Here is a 22,658-nt window from a genome sequence, read left to right as displayed (position 1 = left end):
CAAACATCTGCCCCATTATCAATGTGGTTGGCCACTCTGAGTGACTAGTTACTGATTTGGTGATATGACCCAAGTGAGTGCTATAGCCCTATTTTGGGCAACCGCAGCACAACTAGCCATAAACACATGAGTTGAACTTTCCTCCTTTGGCATTTTAACCACGGTCTCTGAAATTTTAGACACTTCCTACTTTACTGGAAGGCTACCAGATCCCTGGTATGTGGTTTAGTATGGCCTGATACTCATGTAAAACGCTCCGATACCTCCGGGTCTAGCCAGCGCTATATAAAAACCTTTTAAATAAATAAATACAAATAGGGAATTTGCTTTGTTTCCATTGTTTAGTTTGTTTGTGATTACTAGTGATGTTAACAGTAAATGTTTCCGACTTACAATAAATTACTGTTATCGTAGTTGTAGGGTTGTGAGCCCTCATTTTGCTGTGTGTTGATTGCAATCAGCTAGCGATTGTGATATTTTATATGGTTCCATAACGGCTCTGTTGTGGCATTACACGTTTGCTTTCACAGTTGTGCAAATTATTACAATCATTTGGTGATAGTGTACTGTACTTATTATGCACAACCAGTACCCCTAGTTTTACTACGACATGATGTGTTACCATGCTATTGTGTTATATATTCTACCTATTGGGTACTCCTATGGATACTTATTTATCAGGGAGTTATTGCAAACTCTGTATGAACATGTGCATCTTTATTGCAGCTGTTATAATTGTATTGTATCATACCTGACCTCTCTTTAAAAACCCCTACTATGAGTAGATTTTGACTGCCTGGCTCTGTCCATTTGGAGAGTCAAGGAGGCTTAGTGAGGTCAACTTTAGATTGCAAATTAGTGCTCTGATGTTTGTCTTACATTGGACTATTTTGAGGAAAGAAAGGAAATTATTGTGTTCTGGGAATGGCAATTGATGGGAAGAGTGATGTTTCTCCTTGCTTTATGTGAAATGTACATGTGTGGCTACTGTCAAGTACTATAAATATCGAGAAAACAACATTCTTGCTTCATGGTCTTGGACATTTAGATATACTTAGACTCTTAATCTTCTTAGTGAGGTTACCAGCTCACAGATCAGGTAGTAATTGCTTCTGAATCTTTACCCAACTCTCCAGCATGAAATATTATCCCCATTGCCTAAGCAAGGATCCAATCCTGCAGTGTTTCATTTGTCTTACTTCCACATATTGACACATGTTAATTTTCGATATTTATTTTCAAAAGCGTCAATTTAAACAGATGCTGCAGACAAAAATGCTGCCAGGCTGCAGAACACAAGATACATTTTGCAGTTGTTAGAAGGTACACCAATGGCAGTTCTATTTCTAAAGTTCAAATGACAATAATCATAGGTATTGAATCTCTCACCTGGACCCATTGACTGAAACCGAAAAGGGGAACTTATGATGAGAGAAGAGGAATGACGAAGGTTAACAACATTTTTGAAGAGAATGTCACCTGTTGTTTTTTTTTACCTTGTATGTTTGAACTTCAGCTCAATACCAATTTGATTACATCCAGTGTCCAACTACTCCTTGGCCTTCAAGTGGGAAGGGAGGCCCAACCAGCCAAAACAGGACCAAGCATCCCCATGAGCAAACCATTTATGTAATAATGCATCACCTGTTTTAGGATTATCCTCTGCTTTCTCCCTAGTGCAAAGAGCCTCTTGCCACTATTGGTTGAGTAAATTGGAGAGTATTCCTTATTGCTCATTGTTAGAAGGTGGTTCTGACCATCTGAGCGGCCCGGATTTTTCACTTCTTGAACACCTAATTTTTGAGTTTTTACTGTGGGAGAGCCTCATAAGTTGGGACTCACCCTCAGTGAACTCATCATGAAATAGACTGCATGTGGATTCCACAGGTGTCCGCCTTGTCAGAGAAGGCTGCTGCGCTGCAGCCAGGGTAAGTGGCACCGGACTGGTTACATGTAGTCAAGTATGAACATGCATGTGCACCCTTGTAAGGGCTGCGTGGGGGAAGATTCCTGTCGTGCTCAGCCCAGGAGCAGGGACAGATAGGATGGTGTGGCTCGAATTATGCAGAGTTGGGTGGTGACATGGAGTAGGCTTTATAATGTGAGAAGACACGTGTACGAGAAAGTCATTGCGCTTTACTGTTAAACTGTAGGAACCCTCCATTACTCTCCTATGAAGACAGGGACCACATGGGGTAGTTTCACTTCCCTAGGGCCTACAAATTCCAGACACGCACCAAAGTACACTGTACGTTTTGTAAAAAGTATTCTAGTGAGTCCAAAGCCATATCTGTACTGCTTATGGGTCATCCAGAAATGTCATATTCCTCTGACTCAGCTCATAACCAGAGCCTAGCTGGATCAATGACCTTTCTTGCCAAGCTGTAGCATCAGAGGCCTAGTCCTTCACTGCCGGCATTCCAAGGGTGACGGCCTTCTCTCCAGGAGGGAGAGATGGGGGTGAAGCTGCAGGTTATCCATCAGCAGCTGTCACCTGGTGCCAGGCACCAGGCCTGCTTCGGGCCCATGCCATTCAATCAGGAAGGGGGCTGTTTAGAGACCTTGTCATGAGGCCCCTGGACGACGCCATCTTGAAGTATCCCGTAGGCTTGTGCAGGAAGGAGGGAGCAGGGGCAGAGAGGTGATGCCGCTGCAGGATAGGGCAGAAGTGCCTTTCTGCCAGCTCCCTCCAATTTCTTTTAAAAGGTCTTGCACAGGAAAAGGAGCTCTCTCTGGGGGTGGTCTTACTGAGGAGGACTGGTGCTGGAGCCTTGCGCCATGTGTAGTTGGAAGGAGGACCCCCTGACTGTCCCAGGACTCTGGACTGCGCCTTTGAGGGAGTCCAGGGCCAGTGAGGAGAAGCTTGGGCCACTGTACAAGGAGAAGAGAGGCCCAGAAGGAGAGCTAGGTGAAAGGCTGGCACAGGGAGCCAGTGAAGACTGCTCCTTGTCGAGCCCCCCCAGCTGGCGGCCCGGAGGGTGGTGGTCCAGGTGGCTAGGGCTGGCCACCAGGAGCAAGAAGAGGCCAGGATTGTCAAAATCTGCCGCAAGGGGGCTGAGACTTGCCCCCCAGAAGGTAGGCATCTTTTGACCTTTGCTGCGCCAGACGGCAAAGCCCATGGGGCTCGGCTGTCGGTCTTGGATGTGCCCCTGGGGTGGGTCAGTTCCCAGGGGCTGTCCCCAGAAGGAGGAGAGGCTAGGGAGCACCTCCGCACCCCCGGGAAGGTGCCTACGAGGCCCGGCCTCCCCTGTGCCCCCTCAAAATAAAGTTGGGGAGCACCCGTGAATTTGCCCCAGGGGTGCCAGGAGCCTACCCTGGCCCTCAACAAAGGCAAATCCCTGGCAGGGCCATTGCGCTCCCTGTGAAGTAACTCCAGGGGCCTGGGACCCAACGCTGGCCTTGTCGAGGCCGGGGATCGCCATTACACTCCCTGTGAAACTCTCTGCGGCCTGAGATCTCCAGCTCTGGCCCGGTGCCTGCGGTAAGGAGGGGGGGGTGCCATTGCACTCCCCTGCGGCGAGAGAAGACTAATCCGGGGAGCGCCGTCGCTCTCACCGTGAAGAATTCTGGGGTGGGGGGCTCGGCCCCAACTCCAGACCCCGTGTCAGCGGGAAGGAGGAAGGAATGCCGTTGCACTCCCCCGTGGCAGGAGGAAGGAGGGGGGACTGCCATCGCATTTACCCAAGGCCCGCCTGACCAGCGGCAGCCTCCGTGTATGCCAGCAGGAGCGAACAGACCAGGATGAAAGAGCTGGCTCTTGCGGCAGCACACAAGGGTGCTGGCCAGACAGGGAGCGGCAGGAGCAGCCAGGGGTGGGCTCCCCGTGCTGCTGTTCAACTCACCTGTGGAAAAGGGCTGCAGGTGGGACCGGGCCCCCAACAAAGGGCAGATGTGGCGTGAGGCCGCCAGCAACGGCAGCGTGGTTCTCCCCAGAGCAGCGGTAGAGCCGCTGCTCTAATATTCATGAGCTGAGCACAAAGCGCCCCCTAATGCCTTGCAAGCCATGGGGAATAATGCTTGTTTTGGCACGTGGTGGCCCCCAGATGAAGGGGACAGCCCAATTTGTTGGAAAAGGGCGCAGGGGGAGCTGCAGGAACAACGCAGACTCTTCCAGCACGAACATTGTAAGTCCCTCAGCCTCTAGGGGACTTAAACGAAAGAACTCCTCAAGGGCATATTCATGTTTTCCGAATCCAACCTCATGCTGGAACTTTTGTTCTACAGCCAGGAGCTGAAGGTAGGGCTGCACTGAAGTCTGCAAGATTAAACCTGGATTGTCACTGAGATGATAACCACTAGAGGTGGATTGTGTGGATTAGCAATATGAGGTTCTAGGTAAGGAACATAATTACATATTACCTTGGAAGTTTTAGTGAAAAAGGGGTTTTGGTTCTAGGCTCTTTCTAACCCTACACAGCCAAACAGGCAATGCCTTTGTAGTGTCTGTCCTTTACTAGAAATGACCTGAAACGTTGGTAGAAGTAGGGAGAAGGCAGCGATGTCACATTCAGTACACATGAATGATGGGAAATCAAGTTCTCTTGTCTGACTTCTTGTTTTAAAGATGGTGGTTTTTCGTTGAGCTTTGGCAACCATTCCGCACTCTACTGATCACGGAATTCAGAGAACTCACATGCCCACGGTATCTCCGCTTGTTACGTCTCACGGAACCGGAGGGCGAGGACTAACACTGGGGGAAAGGGCGGGACTTCGAACTGAGGCCTGATGGGGCGACACAGGGGGGGATTGACTTGAGCACTGGACGGGGAGGGGGTTTGGGGAAGTTGGGGGGAGGGAGAAAGGGTGTTTCCACCTGGTTGGCACGTTGCACTTTTTCCTTACAGATCAACGCAGCAACAGATCTAATGAGTACTGGACCGTCATAACGCTTTCCCCATGCACCATCTGTACCCTTTTCATGTATATTATTGCTGCTGAGGTTGTACTGTTTACCTTGAATGATTTGCCTTCCAGGTGCAGATTTCAAATAAAAAGAGTTAAACCTAAAGATGGTGGTTTTGGGAGGCCAGTGATGTCACATCCTAGCCAGGTGGATGATGAGAAATCCAGCCATGTCACTGCCAATGCAGGTGTATGATGCTAAATCATATATACGCCACCACATAGTCAGATGAGTTAACATTGAGACAAAATTAAATTAGGATGACCCTTGATGTGGCTAGGCACCTGACTGTGAGTTGGGTGGGTGGGGTCAGAAGGACAGATAGGGACTGATAGATGGCACTTTGAAAGTTTTGTATAAGGCCAATCAACAGCAAATGAAAAGTAGACCTTAGTATTACAGTGTTTAACTTTCACTTTCATCAGTTAACAAGGAAGCATAACCAATTAATTCTACTTACTGGTCGTCCAAGTCATCAAATTTGTGTAAAATGCCCTTTCGATATATTGGTACTCATTCATGGGAAATCTATGAGCATGCTTTGCAAACCACATTTTATGTGCGCCATTAATATTACGGGTTTCAGACAAATCCTTGCAGACAGGAACACGTTTTCATCGCTTGCCAATTCTTTTTTTCCTTTTTTGAAAGACTTTTGAATTGGAAAAGTTCAGTGAAGAGCCTCTAGTACAAGCCCTGACTCCTTACATTCTGGAGTGGAATCTGTAGTATGTTTTAGGTATTTGAAATGGAAACTCTGCAGGCTGCCTAAAATGGGGGAAGTCACCGGATTACAATCAAATCCCTGTCAACTTTAACTCCAAACTGCTGCAGCTACACAGAAGGGTTAGAGGCAGACCCCAGTGGGAGGAGGTTAGGGCCTGAATCTAAACTACACACAATATCTGGGAGAATAAGACTGCTTGCTCAAGTACATTCAACCAGTAGGTTAGGGGACATATTATACATGCGTGTATCCATTAATGGCTAATATGTATAACCAATGTATATTATATTAGTTATGAACGGAAAATCAATTTTGTAGGGTAAAGACGGCCTTTAAAGTCGCTGTATCCCAGCACTGTTTTAAATATTTCTTTCAGCAAAGCACACAAACCTAAGTGAATAAGGTAATTTCTTCTTTGCATAGCAAAGTGGATTTTTATTTATGTTTATATTACTAATGTATTCTATGATGTATACAGCACTCAAGGTATGGCACCTTCAGAACACCATATCTTAAGGATGCTTTTTATAGCCTTTAACCTCAGTTATTTCACTTGGTTTCTGCACCAAAAAGGCTCCTTGCATCCCTACTCCAGGCATGTTTGGCTCCTAGACAATGTTGATGTATTTACTTGAGGGATCCGAGTTACCAAAGTGGTCCTTTGGCTATGCTACATTTGGCAATATTTGAGGCACCATCTTGATATGAAGGGGATTTTAAATCTGACTGGGTTTGACTTTTTGCACGAAAAGCACCTTCCCTTTAGCATGATTGTGGAACTTCATTGGAGAAACCTCCACTTGTCAAGTACTTCTTACACAAGACTGCAACAGGAGTTCACCATAGAAGCATCATCAATCAGCTCTTTTATAGCACAGCTTGTCACCCGTGAGGGTATCCAGGCACTATGCTCTGGGAGTTCAGTCGAAGAGTCAGGTCTTGAGTCCCTTCCTGAAGTCTGTCATTGATGGTGCGGTTCGCAGGTGAAGAACACTAGGATTTGACGGCAAGGTGGGAGAAACAATGTCCTGCGGTGCAAGGACCCAAGACTCTCAATCACAAAGCAAGGTTTCCTCTTGTCTGGTCAGTGGAAAAGCTTATGTTGTGATGAGTGTTTTCTCAGCTCATGCAAATGCTGCTTACTAAAGCTTGGTGCGTGCATGTATTAAAACTAAACAAATTCTTGCGGCTCTTTACATGAAGACTGAAGTAGTGTAGTAGTAAAGTGTGTTTTATGGGCAATTGTTCTGATTGCTTGTAGAGTAATGGTGATGCAGCTCCATATTTACCCTTTGGTCATGACTAAGATGCACAAGAATTGCTTTTTATGTTTATACTAGTATAATGAAGTGGTAGTCCGAAGTCATTAAAAGAGCCCATGAAATAGAACTTCATTTCTTTCATGTAATTCAGGCAATTCATCAAAATGTTGAAGCACGTTCTGATTATCAAAAAGGAGAACAGTGAGGCTTGAAATCAGGAACAGTTTAAGTCTAACTGAACAATAATGGCAGGAACAGCAGCCGCATCTAACAGTTGTGTACTGGACTTCAATTTGCATTAGGTACATGGCATGCTTTGTACTGTACAGTAGGTACAATAAAGGGAAGCTCGTCCCCCTTTGGGCAAGAATTACTGGTACAGTGGGTCATAAATTGTGTTTTTAGATGTTTGATCCCACTCTGATAAAAGGGGGTCATAAATTCCAACTGGAGGTCGCATTTTGAGGTGGCCCAGGTAGCTGGTTGTGTCTTGTTAGCTAGGGTTATGCCAACTACTAGTCATTGTTTGGGCCTTTTGCGATGAATGCAGTTGACCAGCTGCTATGGCATTGTGTCCTTGGCCCGAATGCAGGCCCTCTGCTGTGCATTTATTTGTGTTTGAGTGTGTGCATCTGGTTTGTTTCTTTAGATATTACGTCCTGGGGCCATAGATTATTTACTGTTGCAATCTTCCAGGTTTGTGTGAGGCTTGTTCCAGATCTGGAATCTCCATCACGGACAGTGTAGGAGTGAAAGGGGACAGCTGTGTTATGCTAAAAGGGTCACTCTGAAATCGTAAAAAGTGTTTTATGGTGAATTTTAGTAGAGCAGACAACAGTTCTGTGGTGTGCTGGACTCCTGAGAGTGGGACCTATCTATAAATTGATCTGATGCTAACATTAACAATAATATTTATACATGAACATTCACCAATTAATGTTTTTTCTGGCAAGTTAAACTGTCCTGTTATGTGCTTGTTTCAGTTTTATATTCTTTGCTTTCTGAATTCCTGTTCTAAGCTACAATTTTTGTTTTCCTCTTTTATTGCCCTGGGTAAATCCATCTGTTAGTAAGCGGCTTGAACTATGTTGAGAATTAAGGGCGAGAAGCAACACCTTTATAATTAGATCATTTTGAGCAATGGAGATTAAGTTGAAAACCAGAATCTTAGCCCCAGTTTTATAATTACAGCATTAGCCAAAGTTTCAGATTGTTTAAAAGTTTTCGAAAGTGCTTTGAAAAAAATAATCTTAAATATCTCAAAAGTGCTTAAACATGTTTTATTTCAAGGCTGGTCCTTAAATATGAGCATAACTGCACATCTGTTCAATTGCACTCATTTTAACTTTGGTACCAATATAGAAATATATGCACTGAAATATGGAAAAACCTGCATTTAATCCTATTTTGTTTCACATTTCTAATTTTTAACTACTCAGCAGCAAAATTGCACCAGTTGAAAATATATCCCTTGAACCACTATTTGGACCACCACTGGAATCTGCCTTTGAAGAAGAAAAATCTGAAGGTACAATTAATATTTCTTTATTAATAATGAATACAGTTTGGCATGTCTAAACAAGGAAGATTTTGAGCTATCTTGTATCTAGATAATTCCATCTGTGCTTGGTTAAAATAAACTTGGGGAAAATACGAAACTGGAGTAGTTTGCTCTGGGAGGGGCTGAGGGGTAGTCATTGTGGGATGATGGATATTTAAAATGTCTTTGCTGTCATACCGGACAGTTTCAATTCTATTATGGACACCGAGGCGAGAGTTGTCCATTTCTTTTTAGTTCTGCTCCAGCACTTAAAGAGCATTGTAACACCCTATGTTTTAACATATCTGATAGAAAACTAGCTTTCTCATAACACCTGGAAATTTTGAAACTCCACCAGAAACTTAACACAGTCCTGTCCAGCCCAGACCCTCATGCATCTTTCTGCTTCCAAAGAGCACATGTTGAACCTCCCATCGGGACATTACTCGTACTTCTGGTCTGACTGTGCTATACACTGTTCAAGAACAAATAAGAAATAACATACCTTGGTATGGCAGCAAAAAATGTAAATGTTAATCATGAAAACAGCAATAAGACATGATACAATGTGCCATCCTTATACCATTATGTATAGATAACTGTATTAAAAGATAAGCAAACATTAGAACTTTGTTAGAAGAACTTATACTTTTTGTGATGTAGTTCCTCTTATGATGGGGAAGAAAAACAAAACAAAATGTTAATCTGATGCCGGGTTGGGGAGTGCTCTTCAGCTCAGTGTATTTAATAGGATTGAAACTTTGTTTTATGAAATCTAGGACATTTTACATTTTATGTCAGGACCAAAAGCGTAGATTATACTTGTGTAAAACTTTCCTAAAGCCAAGGAAGCTATAAGCACCACTGACTTAAAATACCATTGTTTGAACAAGGTCTCAGAGGACCTGTCTGCAGCATTCATAATATATTTTAATCTCCCACCCAGTGAAGGCATTAGATGCCATAGCTCCTTTCACTGAAATAGACCTGAACATTGATTTATCAATGCCCTTTTCGGCCATGGTCCAACGGACCCATCAAGCAATCATGGCTGAAGACTCTGTTCAGAGTCTAGATGGAAATCAAGAGATGAATAACACAACCTTGTTTCATTTGCACTATCATAGCCTTGTAAGCTTTCTAGCATCGGTCCAGGCAAATGTTTTTTGGAAGGTTAGATAGGAACTCGACTAAGGGTTGGATTAAGTTCTCCTGACAGTTACCCCATCTGAAGTGTAGCCTTGCTTGGTAAATACATTGTGTGGAGTTCTGACACGGTTCTGCATAAAACCAGGCAAAATAGCATTGTCAGGTTAGCTGAAAGGTTTTTTCCATGACAGTAAATAATTTTTAGAATACAATATACGAAGGAAGAAAACTAGGCTAACTTCCCAGAGATAGGAGTATATGGGTCTGTAATTTAGATAGTCAAGATAGACTCATTCCCCAGCCATTTCATCTGGCATCTGATTCTATGATCAGATCCAAGATGTAACCAAAAACTCCTTGAATGTTCCAGGCCTCCATGTGATCGAGCCACCACCTAAGTTCCTTTCTGACTTTCTCCAAGACGGGACCCAGATCTGAATATTTAGGAACCCTCCAAAAATGTAAAGCGGTCAGCCTCTGCAGGGCCTGATAATGGCGAAATACTGGTGAAATAGCCTGAGAAGAGGAAAGACGTTCTAATATCCGGGCCAGGGCATGCAAAGTAGCAACCACATCATTTTCATCTCCATTACTATTTCCATCCCTGTTAGTACAGTATGGAAATCTAGCTGGTCAGCTGTGACATTACTTCTCCCAGAAATAGACTCTGTTTTAAAACTATATTCCTGCATACTTGAGGTTAACCTTGCAATACGTGCAGTAGCATTCCTCACACCACCAGGTGACAACATTTTAACTAAGGCTAAATGTTGCATGGCCCTCACACAGGCAACTAACTCCTCCTCGAATACCTTCTTTCAGTATCAATTGGTGTCCTTGAAACAAATGCCACATTCCATTCCTCTTTACCACAACTTCTCATATTGACTAGCATCCACTGTACATTTTGTTAATACAGAATGGTTTAAGAGTAGGAGCTTTCACAATTTCTCCTTTAACTTGTTTAACTTGTTTAAAATGCTTTTGTTTTCTATCAGACCAAACAGAAACTCAGCATACTTCCTTGTCAATACATTTGCTAAAATACTCACATAACCCAGCAATGGAAAAGAAGTTTATCCTTTTTATCTGGAGCCGATGCTTTACAAATTATAGCCACTAAAGCTCTTTTGGTACCACCCCTTTATCAGACAATGTGTGCCCCAGATACTCCAATGAACTGCAAAACTATTTACCCATGGATTCTTGTATGGTCATTCCTGATTTTCCAGTCGTTCACACTTTTCATATATGATCCATGTGGTGTGAAAATATAGGAATGGCATTCTGAAAGCATTTTTCAAAGCTATCCATATCCTTGAATGCGTGAAACATGGTTCTTTGAAAAGCAGACACTGCCAAGGCCAGGCCAAACAGCATCCTTTTTCATTGAAATGGGTTCTGTGGAGTATCATTAGACAGTTCAATCTGATGATACGCAGAATGCAAGTCCAACGTTGAGAGCACCTAAGACCCCTCCAACATACATACCATCTCATTTATAATAGATGGTATGGTAGGGGACAATCATATACAATGTTGTCATTCCTATCTCTCTCAATTCAACACATAATCTTTGTCTGCCTTGCGCTCTAAAAGTATGGGAGACACCCACTCTGAGAACTCCATTTCCTCACTTATTCCTTCTTTTACCATATTATCCAGCATGTCTCCCAATTCCTACTTTCAATTTATCGGCATATCTCTCAACCTTTGCTTCACCCTGTGTGTGTACCCACTCAGCTTTTCTAACTAATCAGTAAAAATACTTAAAATTGTTCAGCCATACTAGTCCCATCAAGAACTTGAGCAACCAACATCCAAGGTTCATTACTCATGACTTAAAATTGTTCCCAGCTCCCGCTCGTCTCTCCATCTCAACACATTTACTCCTTTAACAGCCGCATGCAATTTAACGAGTACTTTACATCCCTTGAACTCAAGTAGAACAGTCTAAAATCCAATCCTATCAATTGTTGACCCATCACAACTTTGTGCTATTATGTCAGTCCTTCAATTCATCAAGTAACAAACCTTAAAATGTTTCCCAAAAATACTCTTTAGTAATTATTGTCCATAGAGAACCATAATTGGCCATAAGTTCTAGTTCTATCCCCAAGACCTCAACTTAGCATTTAAGTGGCGCCATCACTCCACCACTCATGCTCTATCCTTAACAGACAAAACCACGGACTTCTTCCATCTGTCTTGTTTCATTCACTTAAATGCAATTTCTCTATAACCTCATTCAAATAAGACAATTTTCCTTTGGAAGGAGTATTAGTCGTAACAACTCTACATACCCACGTAAGATGCCCCATGCAACCACACTTTTTATCTTCTTTCCCTACAGCATGACACTGGAGAAAAAGATCAATATGACCTAGACTATCACACTTACAGTATACCGATCTCTCCACTTTTTACTAAACAAAGTGTTGCATGAATGCACACTTGTTCCATTCACACTACACACATCTTCAGCATTAATATCACTATTATGAACTGAAAGCATTCACTTTTCAGATTTCTATAAAGCTTTTTCAATATTAATGGCATCCTTTAACTTAGACCCACAACTGTTCTTAAATCTTCTTGCTCCTCGTGTACTACAATTAGGTACCTTATTTCATCATCATTAGTCCCAAAGTTGCAATTCACAGAAGGAGCTCTTAACATAGTCGGAAATTCATCAAATGACTCTCCCTCTTTCTGTGCTCTGGTGTAAAATGTAAATGTACTAAAGACAATGCTGGAAGAGGGTTAAAACGGTACTCTATCCTCAACAAACCCTCCTCAAATACATCAATGTACCCTGCCTATCCTGAGGTACCACGTGAGGTAACATCCTGAGGACAGCTTGACCTTCAGAGTCTAAACAGTGGAATAAAATGTTTTCTTACTGTCAGCATTCATTCTTTCTCCATCAATAGCTTTTATAAATGTGATGAATTCCTCTATCCATTGCACCTAGGGAATGAGCTGATCGCCTTAAAATTGTTGGAATTTTACTGGTGGGTCAAACTTGATAGTACTAGTAATTGAAAAAAGTCTAAAACAAAATATCCTCACCCCCAAGTAAGTTGTTATAAAAAAAAGTGCTCATAGCGTTTCACAGGGAGTAACTCCTCCAGGATACCCAATAAAATCCAAAGAAGATTACTTTTGCGTTGATGAGGGTGCTGAAAGGTCTAACAAAACTTGACGGCAATGATGGCATCATGCTTAACTGCGCATGTGAGGGTTGCTAGGTTACACTCTAGCAAACCCCCCCCCCCCAGAACTTGCGAGACCCTACGGAGTGCGCGCACAGAACACTGGGGAGCAATGCCAAATCCCACAGGGAGAGAAAATGCAAGTAAGTAGTGCGAAGAGGAGAAAGCATGAGTCAATAAGTGAGCGTGTGATATAGAAATCCTTTGACTGCACTCTCCAAATAAACTTGAGTGAGTAATCACAGTACCTGTAATACCAGTTGATCTTCCAAACCAGTGCACAGCAGATAAGTAGTATTTTTTCCACATTGTAGATTCTTCACTAATGCACCGCAAAGTTGTACTTCTAAGATCCACATTTTCATCAGTGAGTAGCACTCCTGTGCTGCCCAAATTGTAGGAACTTCTCAGACACTTGTTACGACTTGTTAAAGGTAGTAATCCAGATGAGGTATAGGTTCTTTAATGAGCAGCTCACACTCAAACATCTGCTTAGATGCTCGGCTCCAGTCAAACGGTCTACAGAAGTTCCATATTCTATACAGTAGAATCTTTGTGGAAATACAACCTTCAAGGGTAAACAATAGTTAGCCCTGACTTAACCCTTTTGCTGCTAGGCCTACACCCCCCACCCCCCACCCCCTGTGCTAAGCCTTTTTTGGGCTGTTTGGGGGTAGTTCGCTTGGGCCTCTGTCATTTTTTGTCCACATAAGGTATCCACACCAGATTTGCATCCTTTTCTTCCAATATCATGGGGATTTTAAAGGTATCCAGGGTTTGTGGATTCACCTGGAGGGGTCCCAGAAATTAGCCAAAACACCGCAAACTGTATATTTTTTTTGGGGGGGGGGGGGGGAAATGGAGAAAAAGTGCTGCAGAAGAAAGTGTTTTCTTTTTTCCCTGCAGATGGTATCAACAAATAATCCACATTTGTATAGCGCACAATCACCCGTTAGGGTCTCTAGGCGCTGGGGGCCGTCGGGAAGATTAAGCAAGCTATTGCCCAGAGTCGCATGGTGCTGGGCTAACCTGCCGCTGGAGCCGGGGATTGAACCCTGATCCCCAGATTCCAGCGTCAGTCGCCCTGGCCGCGGCGCCACACCTCTGGTGCTGAAATCACAATCTTCCCAGCTTTCAGGGATAGGCAGACTTTTGTCAGAAAACCAACATTTTTTACACAGTTTTGGCATTTTACTGGGGCTTTGCCTTTTTTTGCCACTTTTTGTGCTTTCAACCTCCTTCCAGTTAGTGGTAGAAATGGGTGTGAAAGCAATAACGGATCCTGGAAAGCTATACATTTTTGAAAAAGAGACAAAACTCGCTGCCCCAGTGTCCGGAAAAAATGAAAATAAGTTGAAATAAACAGCAATTTGTGCCAAAGTTCTAACCTATAACTTCTTCCAAGTATGACAGATTTTTTAAAGAAATATACTGTTACATCCGCTGAACTCTTCTGGTTGTGGGGATATAAAGGACACGTAAGTTCACCAAGAACCAGAGGAACCCAGAGCCAATAATTGAGCAGCGTCTTTCATTGTTTTTTTATTGTGTACCGGATGTATAGTAGTTCATTTGGGAAATTAAAAACATTGAAAAATCGGTATGAATAACACCTATGTATATCCGAAATGGGAACAAAATATAGAGTTTAGAAACAGTAGCTATTTGCACATCTCTGAAATTGTGGTTACCCATACTGGCATGTGAATTATAGGACATTTTTCAAAGTGCCCCTACTGCCGGGCCTTGACATCGAAGGCTAGACGGGAGCGTTCCCGTAAGCTCCTCGAGCTCCGGCTCTCGGCTCCGCGCCACTCTAGGTCCCAGTCGAGGAACCGGTCGCGGAGCCCCAGTTATCATCGATCGGCTGGATCCAAGTCCTCCCACTCGGCTAAGTCGAGGCATGGCACAAAGAAGTCGAAGAAGCATCGTCGCTCTTCGACTCCCCCTTGCCGGTCAGGCGACTCGGCCGAGGGCTCGGGTGGTGGGTCCGGCTGGGCCCGCTCAGTCGCATCGGGCCCCACAGCCACCGGTCACTAGACTCAATGCGACTCCGGAGCAGATCAGAGACTTCATTGTGGCCATGAGGAGTCTCTTCCTGCCGTCGAGACCCGCTGGCGCGCCTTCGGGCCCTGCGGGTCCAACTGGGGGTCCTAGCCCTGTGTTGTGGGCGGCTTCATACTCTGCGACGCCGGCGACTTTGGTCCCGGTGTCGCAGGACCCCGTGGGATCCAGGCCTGGATCCGGTCGACGCCAGTTGACCTTATGACTCCTCCGCTGCCGCCACAGTGCCGCCTCCTGTGCCGTCCTCGGACGACGCTGTCCCGGTTTCAGCCCCGGCCCGGGCTCAGCGTCGGAGCGGCGCCGCTCGGCACCGTCTCCTACTGGTGAGCTTTTCACCTATGCCAAGGCTCCGTCATTTTTGCCTGTTTATCAGGACACGGATGAAGGGGAGGACTGGGCAGGGTATGAGGACCCTCTGGCACAGCAATGCCAGTTATGTCAGGACTGGGCAGATGAGCTGGGCGATGCCAGTGGTCCAGACACTTCGCCTGACACTGGTTTTCTCTCTCCTACCTCCGTGGCTATGGAGGAGGGGTAACTTATGCTGTGGTGCTGCGCAGGGTGGCCACGGCCCTGGGCCTTAAGCTCCCTGCAGCGGCCATGAGGACTAACCTCCTCACCGAGGTGCTTCAACCGCCAGTAGCCTCTTCGGAGCCTATGCTGCCGTTTAATGAGGCCCTCACCGACGTTCTGATGGGCACTTGGTCCAAGCCCACCAAAGTTCCCCCTGTGGATCGGAACGTGGCCGGGCGCCACCGCCCAGCTCCTGGCGACCCCTGCTTTCTGTCCACCGATCCCACCCCTGAGAGCCTGGTTATCCAGGCCTCCACGTCCCAAACCGCATTCCCTACTGCACCCCCGGATTGGGAATCCAAAAGGCTGGAACAGTTTTGCAAGAAACTGTTTTCCTCTGTCAGTCTAGGGTTGCGGTCCATTAATACTGCATGCCTTTTGGACCGTTACACCCACACTCTGTGGGATACGGTGGCGGACGTGCTGCCCCAGTGTCCGGAGGAGGCCAAGACACGGCTCGCCCAAGCTCTTGCTGAGGTGCAAGATGCAGAACGATATTCCATTCGATGTGGACTGGTCACCACGGACTCGCTGGGCAGAGCGATTTCAACGACCGTGGCGATTCGTCGTCACATCTGAGGTCTACCAACTTTTCAGGGATGTCCAGGCCACTCAAATGGACATGCCCTTCGATGGCCGTTGCCTCTTTGGCGACAAGACAGATAGCGCGCTGGAGCACTTTATGGACTCTAGGGCTACGGCCAAGCCTTTAGGCCCAGCGCCAGCAAACTTCCGCTTTTCGTCCCTTTTTGTGGCCACGGAAGGGACACTCCCACACATTCGTCCAGCCACAGGCCGCAGAACCAACCTCAACGCGGTCGTGGACATGCAGCCCGCTGTGGCGGAGCAGGGGGTTCGAGAGCCGGTCAGTTCACATCCACTCCCTTAGCATCCGCCCCAAAGCCTTCCTACTCCGAGCTTTCAGGCCCATTCCACGCCAGTGGGAGGCAGGGTTCGCCATCACCTACTCCACAACCATCACTTCAGACATGTGGGTCCTGCAAATCGTCCGAAGGAGCTACTACCTCCCTTTCAAGGTGACCCCTCCAGCCATGCCACCACAGTACCACCGCATGTCGGGGGATCACTTGCAACTTCTGCAGGAGGAAGTTACGGCCCTCTTGGCAAAGGGGGCCATTGAGCGCATTCCTGGGCCAGAAGTAGGGTGTGGTTGTTATTCCAAACAAAAGGTAGCCCAGCACACTTTACAGGTGAGTATAACAATTAAACAATCAAAATGCAAAAGTATTCCAAAGAAGAGTCGATGTTGTATTCATTTTCGATTTGATCCTTTATTTTTCTTTTTTGAAAACCTTTTGAAACCGCCAACGCGTTTCGTCCTTGCACTTACCTGTTAATATTCCCCATGTATTAAGACCAAATGGTTTTTAGAGTCAATTTGTAAAGTCCCACATTGAGATCTGTTTTGCTCCAGGGAACGTTCCCTGCTGAATATATATCCGGATAAAGTGTAACTCTGGTAATCCGATCTTCCATGGTCGAGGGCAGCGCTCCCCGTGGAAGATCGGATTACCCGAATTACACTTTATCCGGATATATATTCAACAGGGAACGTTACCTGGAGCAAAACAGATCTCAATGTGGGACTTTACAAATTGACTCTAAAAACCATTTGGTCTTAATACATGAGGACAGTAAAGCTCAAGACATATATACTGTAAGCCCTAAAGAAGTCCGTGTATGGACGAAACGTGTTGGCGGTTTCAAAAGGTTTAAAAAAAATAAAAATAAAGGATCAAATCGAAAATGAATACAACATCGACTCTTCTTCGGAATTCTTTTGCGTTTTGATTGTTTAATTGTTATTCTGAACTGTAAAGTTTGCTGGGCTACCTTTTTGTTTGTTGTAATTTTGGGACAGCCGGTTGTGTCACAGCCAGCTACCCATTCATTAGAGGTTTAGGGAATTGTGCCTCAAGCCCTTTATGCACCTTTTGGATTTTGATAAATAGGGATGTTAGGACGTGTGCGGGCATCAATGCTTTGATTCCCAAAACTTGTGTAATTTGTAGTTGTTATTCCCACTACTTTCTGGTCCCCAAGAAGGGCAAAGGATGCCTGTGACCTATATTGGACCTCAGGAGCGTCAACATCTTCCTCCGGAAGGAGAAGTTCAAGATGCTGACTTTAGCTCAGGTTCTGGCTACCCTGGAGACTGAATGGTAACTTTGGACTTGCAAGACGCTTATTTCCATGTTCCATCCTACCGGCGCTACCTGCGGTTCACGGTAGGCCTTGAGCACTTTCAGTTTGCCATGCTCCCCTTCGGCCTCACAAGTGCCCCTCGGGTGTTTACGAAAGTGATGGAGGTGGTCGCAGTTCATTTGCGCAGATCAGGGGTTCCAGTCTCCCCTATCTCGATCACTGGTTGTTGAAGGCGGGCTCGCCCCAGACAGTCGTCGCCCACCTCCAGACTACGGCCGACCTCCTGCATTCGCTGGGGTTCTCCATCAATGTGCCGAAGTCGCACCTGATTCCCTGTCAGAAGCTCCTCTTCATGGGTGCGGTTCTCGACTTGGCGCAGTTTTGGGTTTATACTCCCGAACAACGGGATCGGGATATTCAGGCTCTGATTCTGATCTTTCAGCCTTTATCCTGAGTTTCGGTCAGGATGACCCTACAGCTTCTGGGACTGCTGGTGCATCATGCCAGATGGTGGATGCGGGCTCTGCATTGGAACCTGAAGTTCCAGTGGGCACCGCATCAGGGCAACCTGTCCAACCACGTCCTGATGCCGGAGGGCACTGCGAGACAGTTGCAGTGGTGGCTCACGAATCGCGATTGGGTCCATGGCAGATCCCTCTCCCTTCCCCAACTGAAACACACAGTGGTGACGGATGCGTCCCTCCTGAGGTGGGGTGACCACATGGGAGAGGCTGAGATCAGAGGCTTCTGGTCTCTGGTGGAGGCCCGGCTCCACATCAACCTGTTGGAGCGTTGGGTGATTCGGCTTACACTGAAAGCATTTCTTTCCTCTGTCCGGGGAAGTGTAGTGCAGGTGTCCACACCACCGCCATGTGGTACTGCAAAAAGCAAGGCAGGGTGGGGTCGTGGACCCTATGTCAGGAGGCTCGGCGCCTCTGGACATGGCTGGAACATCAGGGCATCACCCTGGTGGTTTAACACCTGGCAGTTTCCCTGAACGCCAGGGCGGACAAACTCAGCCGTCGGTGCATGATGGATCACGAGTGGTGTCTGAACTCGGACGTGGTGCAAGGTCTCTTTCAGCAGTGGGGAAAGCCTTGGTTAGATCTAGTCGCCACCGAAGAGAACGCGCAATGTCATAAGTTCTGCGCGTTGGAATTTCCTTTTTTTTTCTTTTCTTTTTTTTATTGGTTTTATGTCTGCAGATAGTTATACATAAAATAATTCCTAAAAGACACACAAAAAAAACATAAAACAGCCATAAACAAATATCAGAGAAAAAGAAAACCAATCCGGCAGAACAAACATTCATTTCTCTTATCCTCGAGTAACAATGGAAAAGGAGAAAATAAAGAATAATATACAAACACAGCAAAAAATATTATACGCATTAATTGTAGGGAAGCTATCCAAAATTAAGCAGAGCGATCATATCCAATTAGTAATAGGGGCCCAAAGTTTTTGACCAGCCATCTTTCTTATCCGTCCCTTCCGTTTATATACTGCATTCTCGAGTTGATAAATGGATAGTAATTTTGCCTGCCACTGTTGAAAAACTGGAGGATCAGCATCTAACCACCGGGAGGTTATACAAAACCGAAATACAGACATACTAATAAATAAGAAACCTTCTTCCTCCAATGATCTTTTACCAATTTGATCTGTCTGAATTCCAAGAATTGCTAATTCAGCAGATAGTACGACTTGTATCCCTAAGCTAATATTTAAAAAAAATTGTACATCCCTAATAAATTGAAGTAATTTAGGGCAAGTAAAAAACATATGAAGAGAATCTGCAGCAATAAGATTACACCGGTTACATTTTTCTCCGCTGTTCCCTTTCCATTTAGCTCGTTTAACAGGAGAGTAATATAAATCAAAAATGGACATATAATGTTGACTTTTAAAAGAGCCATTAGATAAAACACTACTAGACCGTTCTATCGCTCTGAGCAGATCAACATCCACAATTCCTAATTTCCTTTGCCATTTATCTATATATACACACAGGTCATCCTGCATCTTGTTTATCATCATCTGGTATATTACACCGATTCTGCTTCCCTTTCTGCTACATTCTAACATGTCAATTTTATCAAACGCGGTTTGTCTTCGGAGACCTCTTGGCTCTAAAAAACTTCGGATTTGGAGATATTTAAAGGAATCCGTTCTCAGTAGATTGTTTTTGTTGCAAATAAGAATAGGAAACCAGTTGCCCATCCTGATATAAATCTCCTAATAAGCGCACCCCAGCGGAGTGCCACCTTAACATTGCCGGGTCTCTAAAAATTCCAGGTAAAGTCTGATTATGCAACAAAGGCGAGTAATAATTCAGGTCGGGACAGCAATTCCGTTTTTTGTTAAACTGTTTCCAGATTTGAAACGCCGCTAACATGATTTTAAATTTTGTTTTTTTATAATAGCTAGGCTCTATTACTCTTACCAAGCATTGTCGGGCTTCCTTCCCCAGAACCATTTCATAGATTGATGGCCTGATTGATTCGTCCATAGAAATATCTTCAAAAATCAAAATTTCGATATATCTTAATACAGCCGCCCAATAATATAGACGAAAATTCGGTATCCCCCAACCACCCCTAATCCTAGGTAATGTGCACCATTTAAGAGCTCTCCTGGATCTTCGATAACCCCAAAGAAACCTAGAGGCCATTCTATCTAGTTTTTGGGAAATATTACCATTTTAAGTACATTAGTACGGCCAAACAGAGATAGATGTAGATTATTCAGTCTCTCCAAAGTCCTATTAGCTGAATCTAATATAGGGGCTGTGTTAAGCCGTACAATGTCATCTATTTTAGCGGATATCGTTATGCCAAGATAGGAGGCTTCAGCAGGGAAAACCATATCATCCGGCTGGCCCTCAACTGAATGTATCAGCTGCGTTTTGGCGATGTTCAATCTATACCCCAAGAGTTTGCCAAACTCCTGGGCTTCTTCTATTATTTTAGGTAACGCCATTTTGATATCAGAGGTTACAATGACGACATCGTCGGCATATGCAAACACTTTAAAATCAGCCTTATGAATCTTTAACGGAACAATGTCAGCTTCTTTACCTAGTCTAGTCAAGTAGGGTCAATATATAAAGCGAACAGCAAGGGGGAACAGGGACACCATTGCCTTGTCCCCCTTGTTATTGGCAGAGAATCAGAGATCTCGCTGGCGATCCGGATAACGGCCTTTGGGTTAATATATAAAGCACGTATTGCATTAATATATTCTATAGGAAACCCTTTCCATTCCAACACAGACCACAGGAACCCCCAGTCAACCCTGTTGAATGCTTTTTCAGCATCCAACAGGGCAATCCCAACCAGGGATCCCGTGGCCTGTGCCCAATCTAATAAAGCAATAATACGTTTAATATGATCAGTTGTATCCCTTTTGTTAATAAAACCGTGTTGTATCTTGGAGACCAACCTGGACATAAGATCATTTAATCTGTTAGCGAGAATCTTAGAAAAAATCTTACTATCTGAAGTAATAAGAGAAATTGGTCTGTATGACCCAAGCTCAGTACCCTCCTTACCCTTCTTCTTAAAAATGACTATGGTGGCCATAGACCCAGAATCAGGAGGATCGCCCAAAAAAGCCTGACGGTAAGCTCTGGTTTTAGTATACTACGGAAAGTACGATAAAATTCCAACGGAATATTGTCTGGTCCCATTGCTTTACCTGGGGCAAGGCCCAGAATAGCCAATTCAATCTCTTCCCAAGAGATAGGGCCAACTAATACGGTTTTATGTATTTCAAGGAGCTTCATATAATCACTATTTTCAAGATTCTCTAGATACTCCAAAGTGTTTTTCACTTCGCTGGTACCATCATTCGGATCATTATATAACATCTGATAAAAGTCACGGAATGCCTTTAGAATCCCTACTTTCGATTCCTGAATTACCCCATTTAAGTCAACAATTTTTATGATATCATTGAAAGCTGCCTTCTATCTAAGCCTTTGTGCTAATATTTTCCCCGTTTGTTCGTTTAGTTCGTAGCATTCCGTCTTATATTGCATGTATTTGGACGCTACCTGATAGGCTAAATAGGAGTAAGCTACTGCACGTACATTAGTTAAATCACGTTGAGCATCTTCGACGCCCTCACCAGTTTTTATATTAGCAGCAAGTTTTAGCTCTGCCTTCATCACCCTTTCTAGTTACTGTTTGAGTTTGCTCCGTTTATTTTTCTGCTGAAAGTTGGAGTAGCTAAAAGTTTCTCCTCTAATTATAGACTTAAATGTATCCCAGACAGTTGGAATAGAAGCAGTGTCGTCATTACACAAAAAGAAATCATTGATAATTTTAGCCATGTGTTGAAGATAAGCATCGTCCAACAACAAGTTCCTTTGAAATGACCACCTGTTTTTAAAGCAAATATTTTGGGAAGGTAATTGTATTTCCAAAATTACGGGGTTATGATCTGAAATAAGCAGTGGCATGATATCAATATGGGCTTTCTCTATCGTTGGAATTTCCAATGCGGCACTCACTCGGCGACGCTTTTCCTTGCAAATGGAGCTGCGGTCTGTTGTACGCCTTTCCGCCTATACCACTTCTGCCCAGAGGGCTGAAGAAGATTTGGCGCGACCTGGCCCAAGTCATCCTTGTGGCTCCGGATTGGGCACGAAGATACTGGTATCCCAAGCTACTCAGCATGTCAATTGATCCCCCGATTCAACTGCCTCTTCAGGAGGACCTTCTGTCGCAGCAACAGGGCACGGTCCCCCACCTGAACCTGCCCAGCCTCCACCTACATGCGTGGAGATTGAGCGGCGACAGTTGATGCCATTTGACTTGCCTCCTGAAGTCTGTAATGTCATTCTGGCAGCCAGGCATCCCTCCACAAAATCGGTATACGCCTGCAGGTGGAACACATTTGTGGCATGGTGCACAGCAAAGGCTGTGGATACTCTCTCTGCCCCTCTTTCAGAGGTTCTTCTCTTTCTTTCCCTGGCCCAGCAGGGCTCTGCTCTGGGAACTATCAAGGGCTATCTTTCGGCCATTTCAGCCTTCTTGAGGCTTCCTGATCAGCCTTC

The 22,658-nt window shown here is 44.8% G+C and overlaps 1 protein-coding gene across 1 annotated transcript in view; it reads left to right on the top strand.

Annotated features, from left to right (window-relative positions):
* SGIP1 (SH3GL interacting endocytic adaptor 1) overlaps window positions 1-22,658 on the top strand; it is a 1,317,316-nt gene that overhangs the window by 616,100 nt on the left and 678,558 nt on the right. Inside the window, exon 9 of the mRNA XM_078668946.1 lies at window positions 8,335-8,420. Within this exon, the coding sequence (XP_078525072.1) occupies window positions 8,335-8,420 (86 nt within the window). The remainder of the gene's footprint in view (window positions 1-8,334; window positions 8,421-22,658) is intronic.

This window comes from Lissotriton helveticus, chromosome 1_2 (assembly GCF_964261635.1).
Source record: "Lissotriton helveticus chromosome 1_2, aLisHel1.1, whole genome shotgun sequence".
Taxonomy (NCBI): domain Eukaryota; kingdom Metazoa; phylum Chordata; class Amphibia; order Caudata; family Salamandridae; genus Lissotriton; species Lissotriton helveticus.
This window is presented reverse-complemented; position numbering and strand designations above follow the sequence as displayed.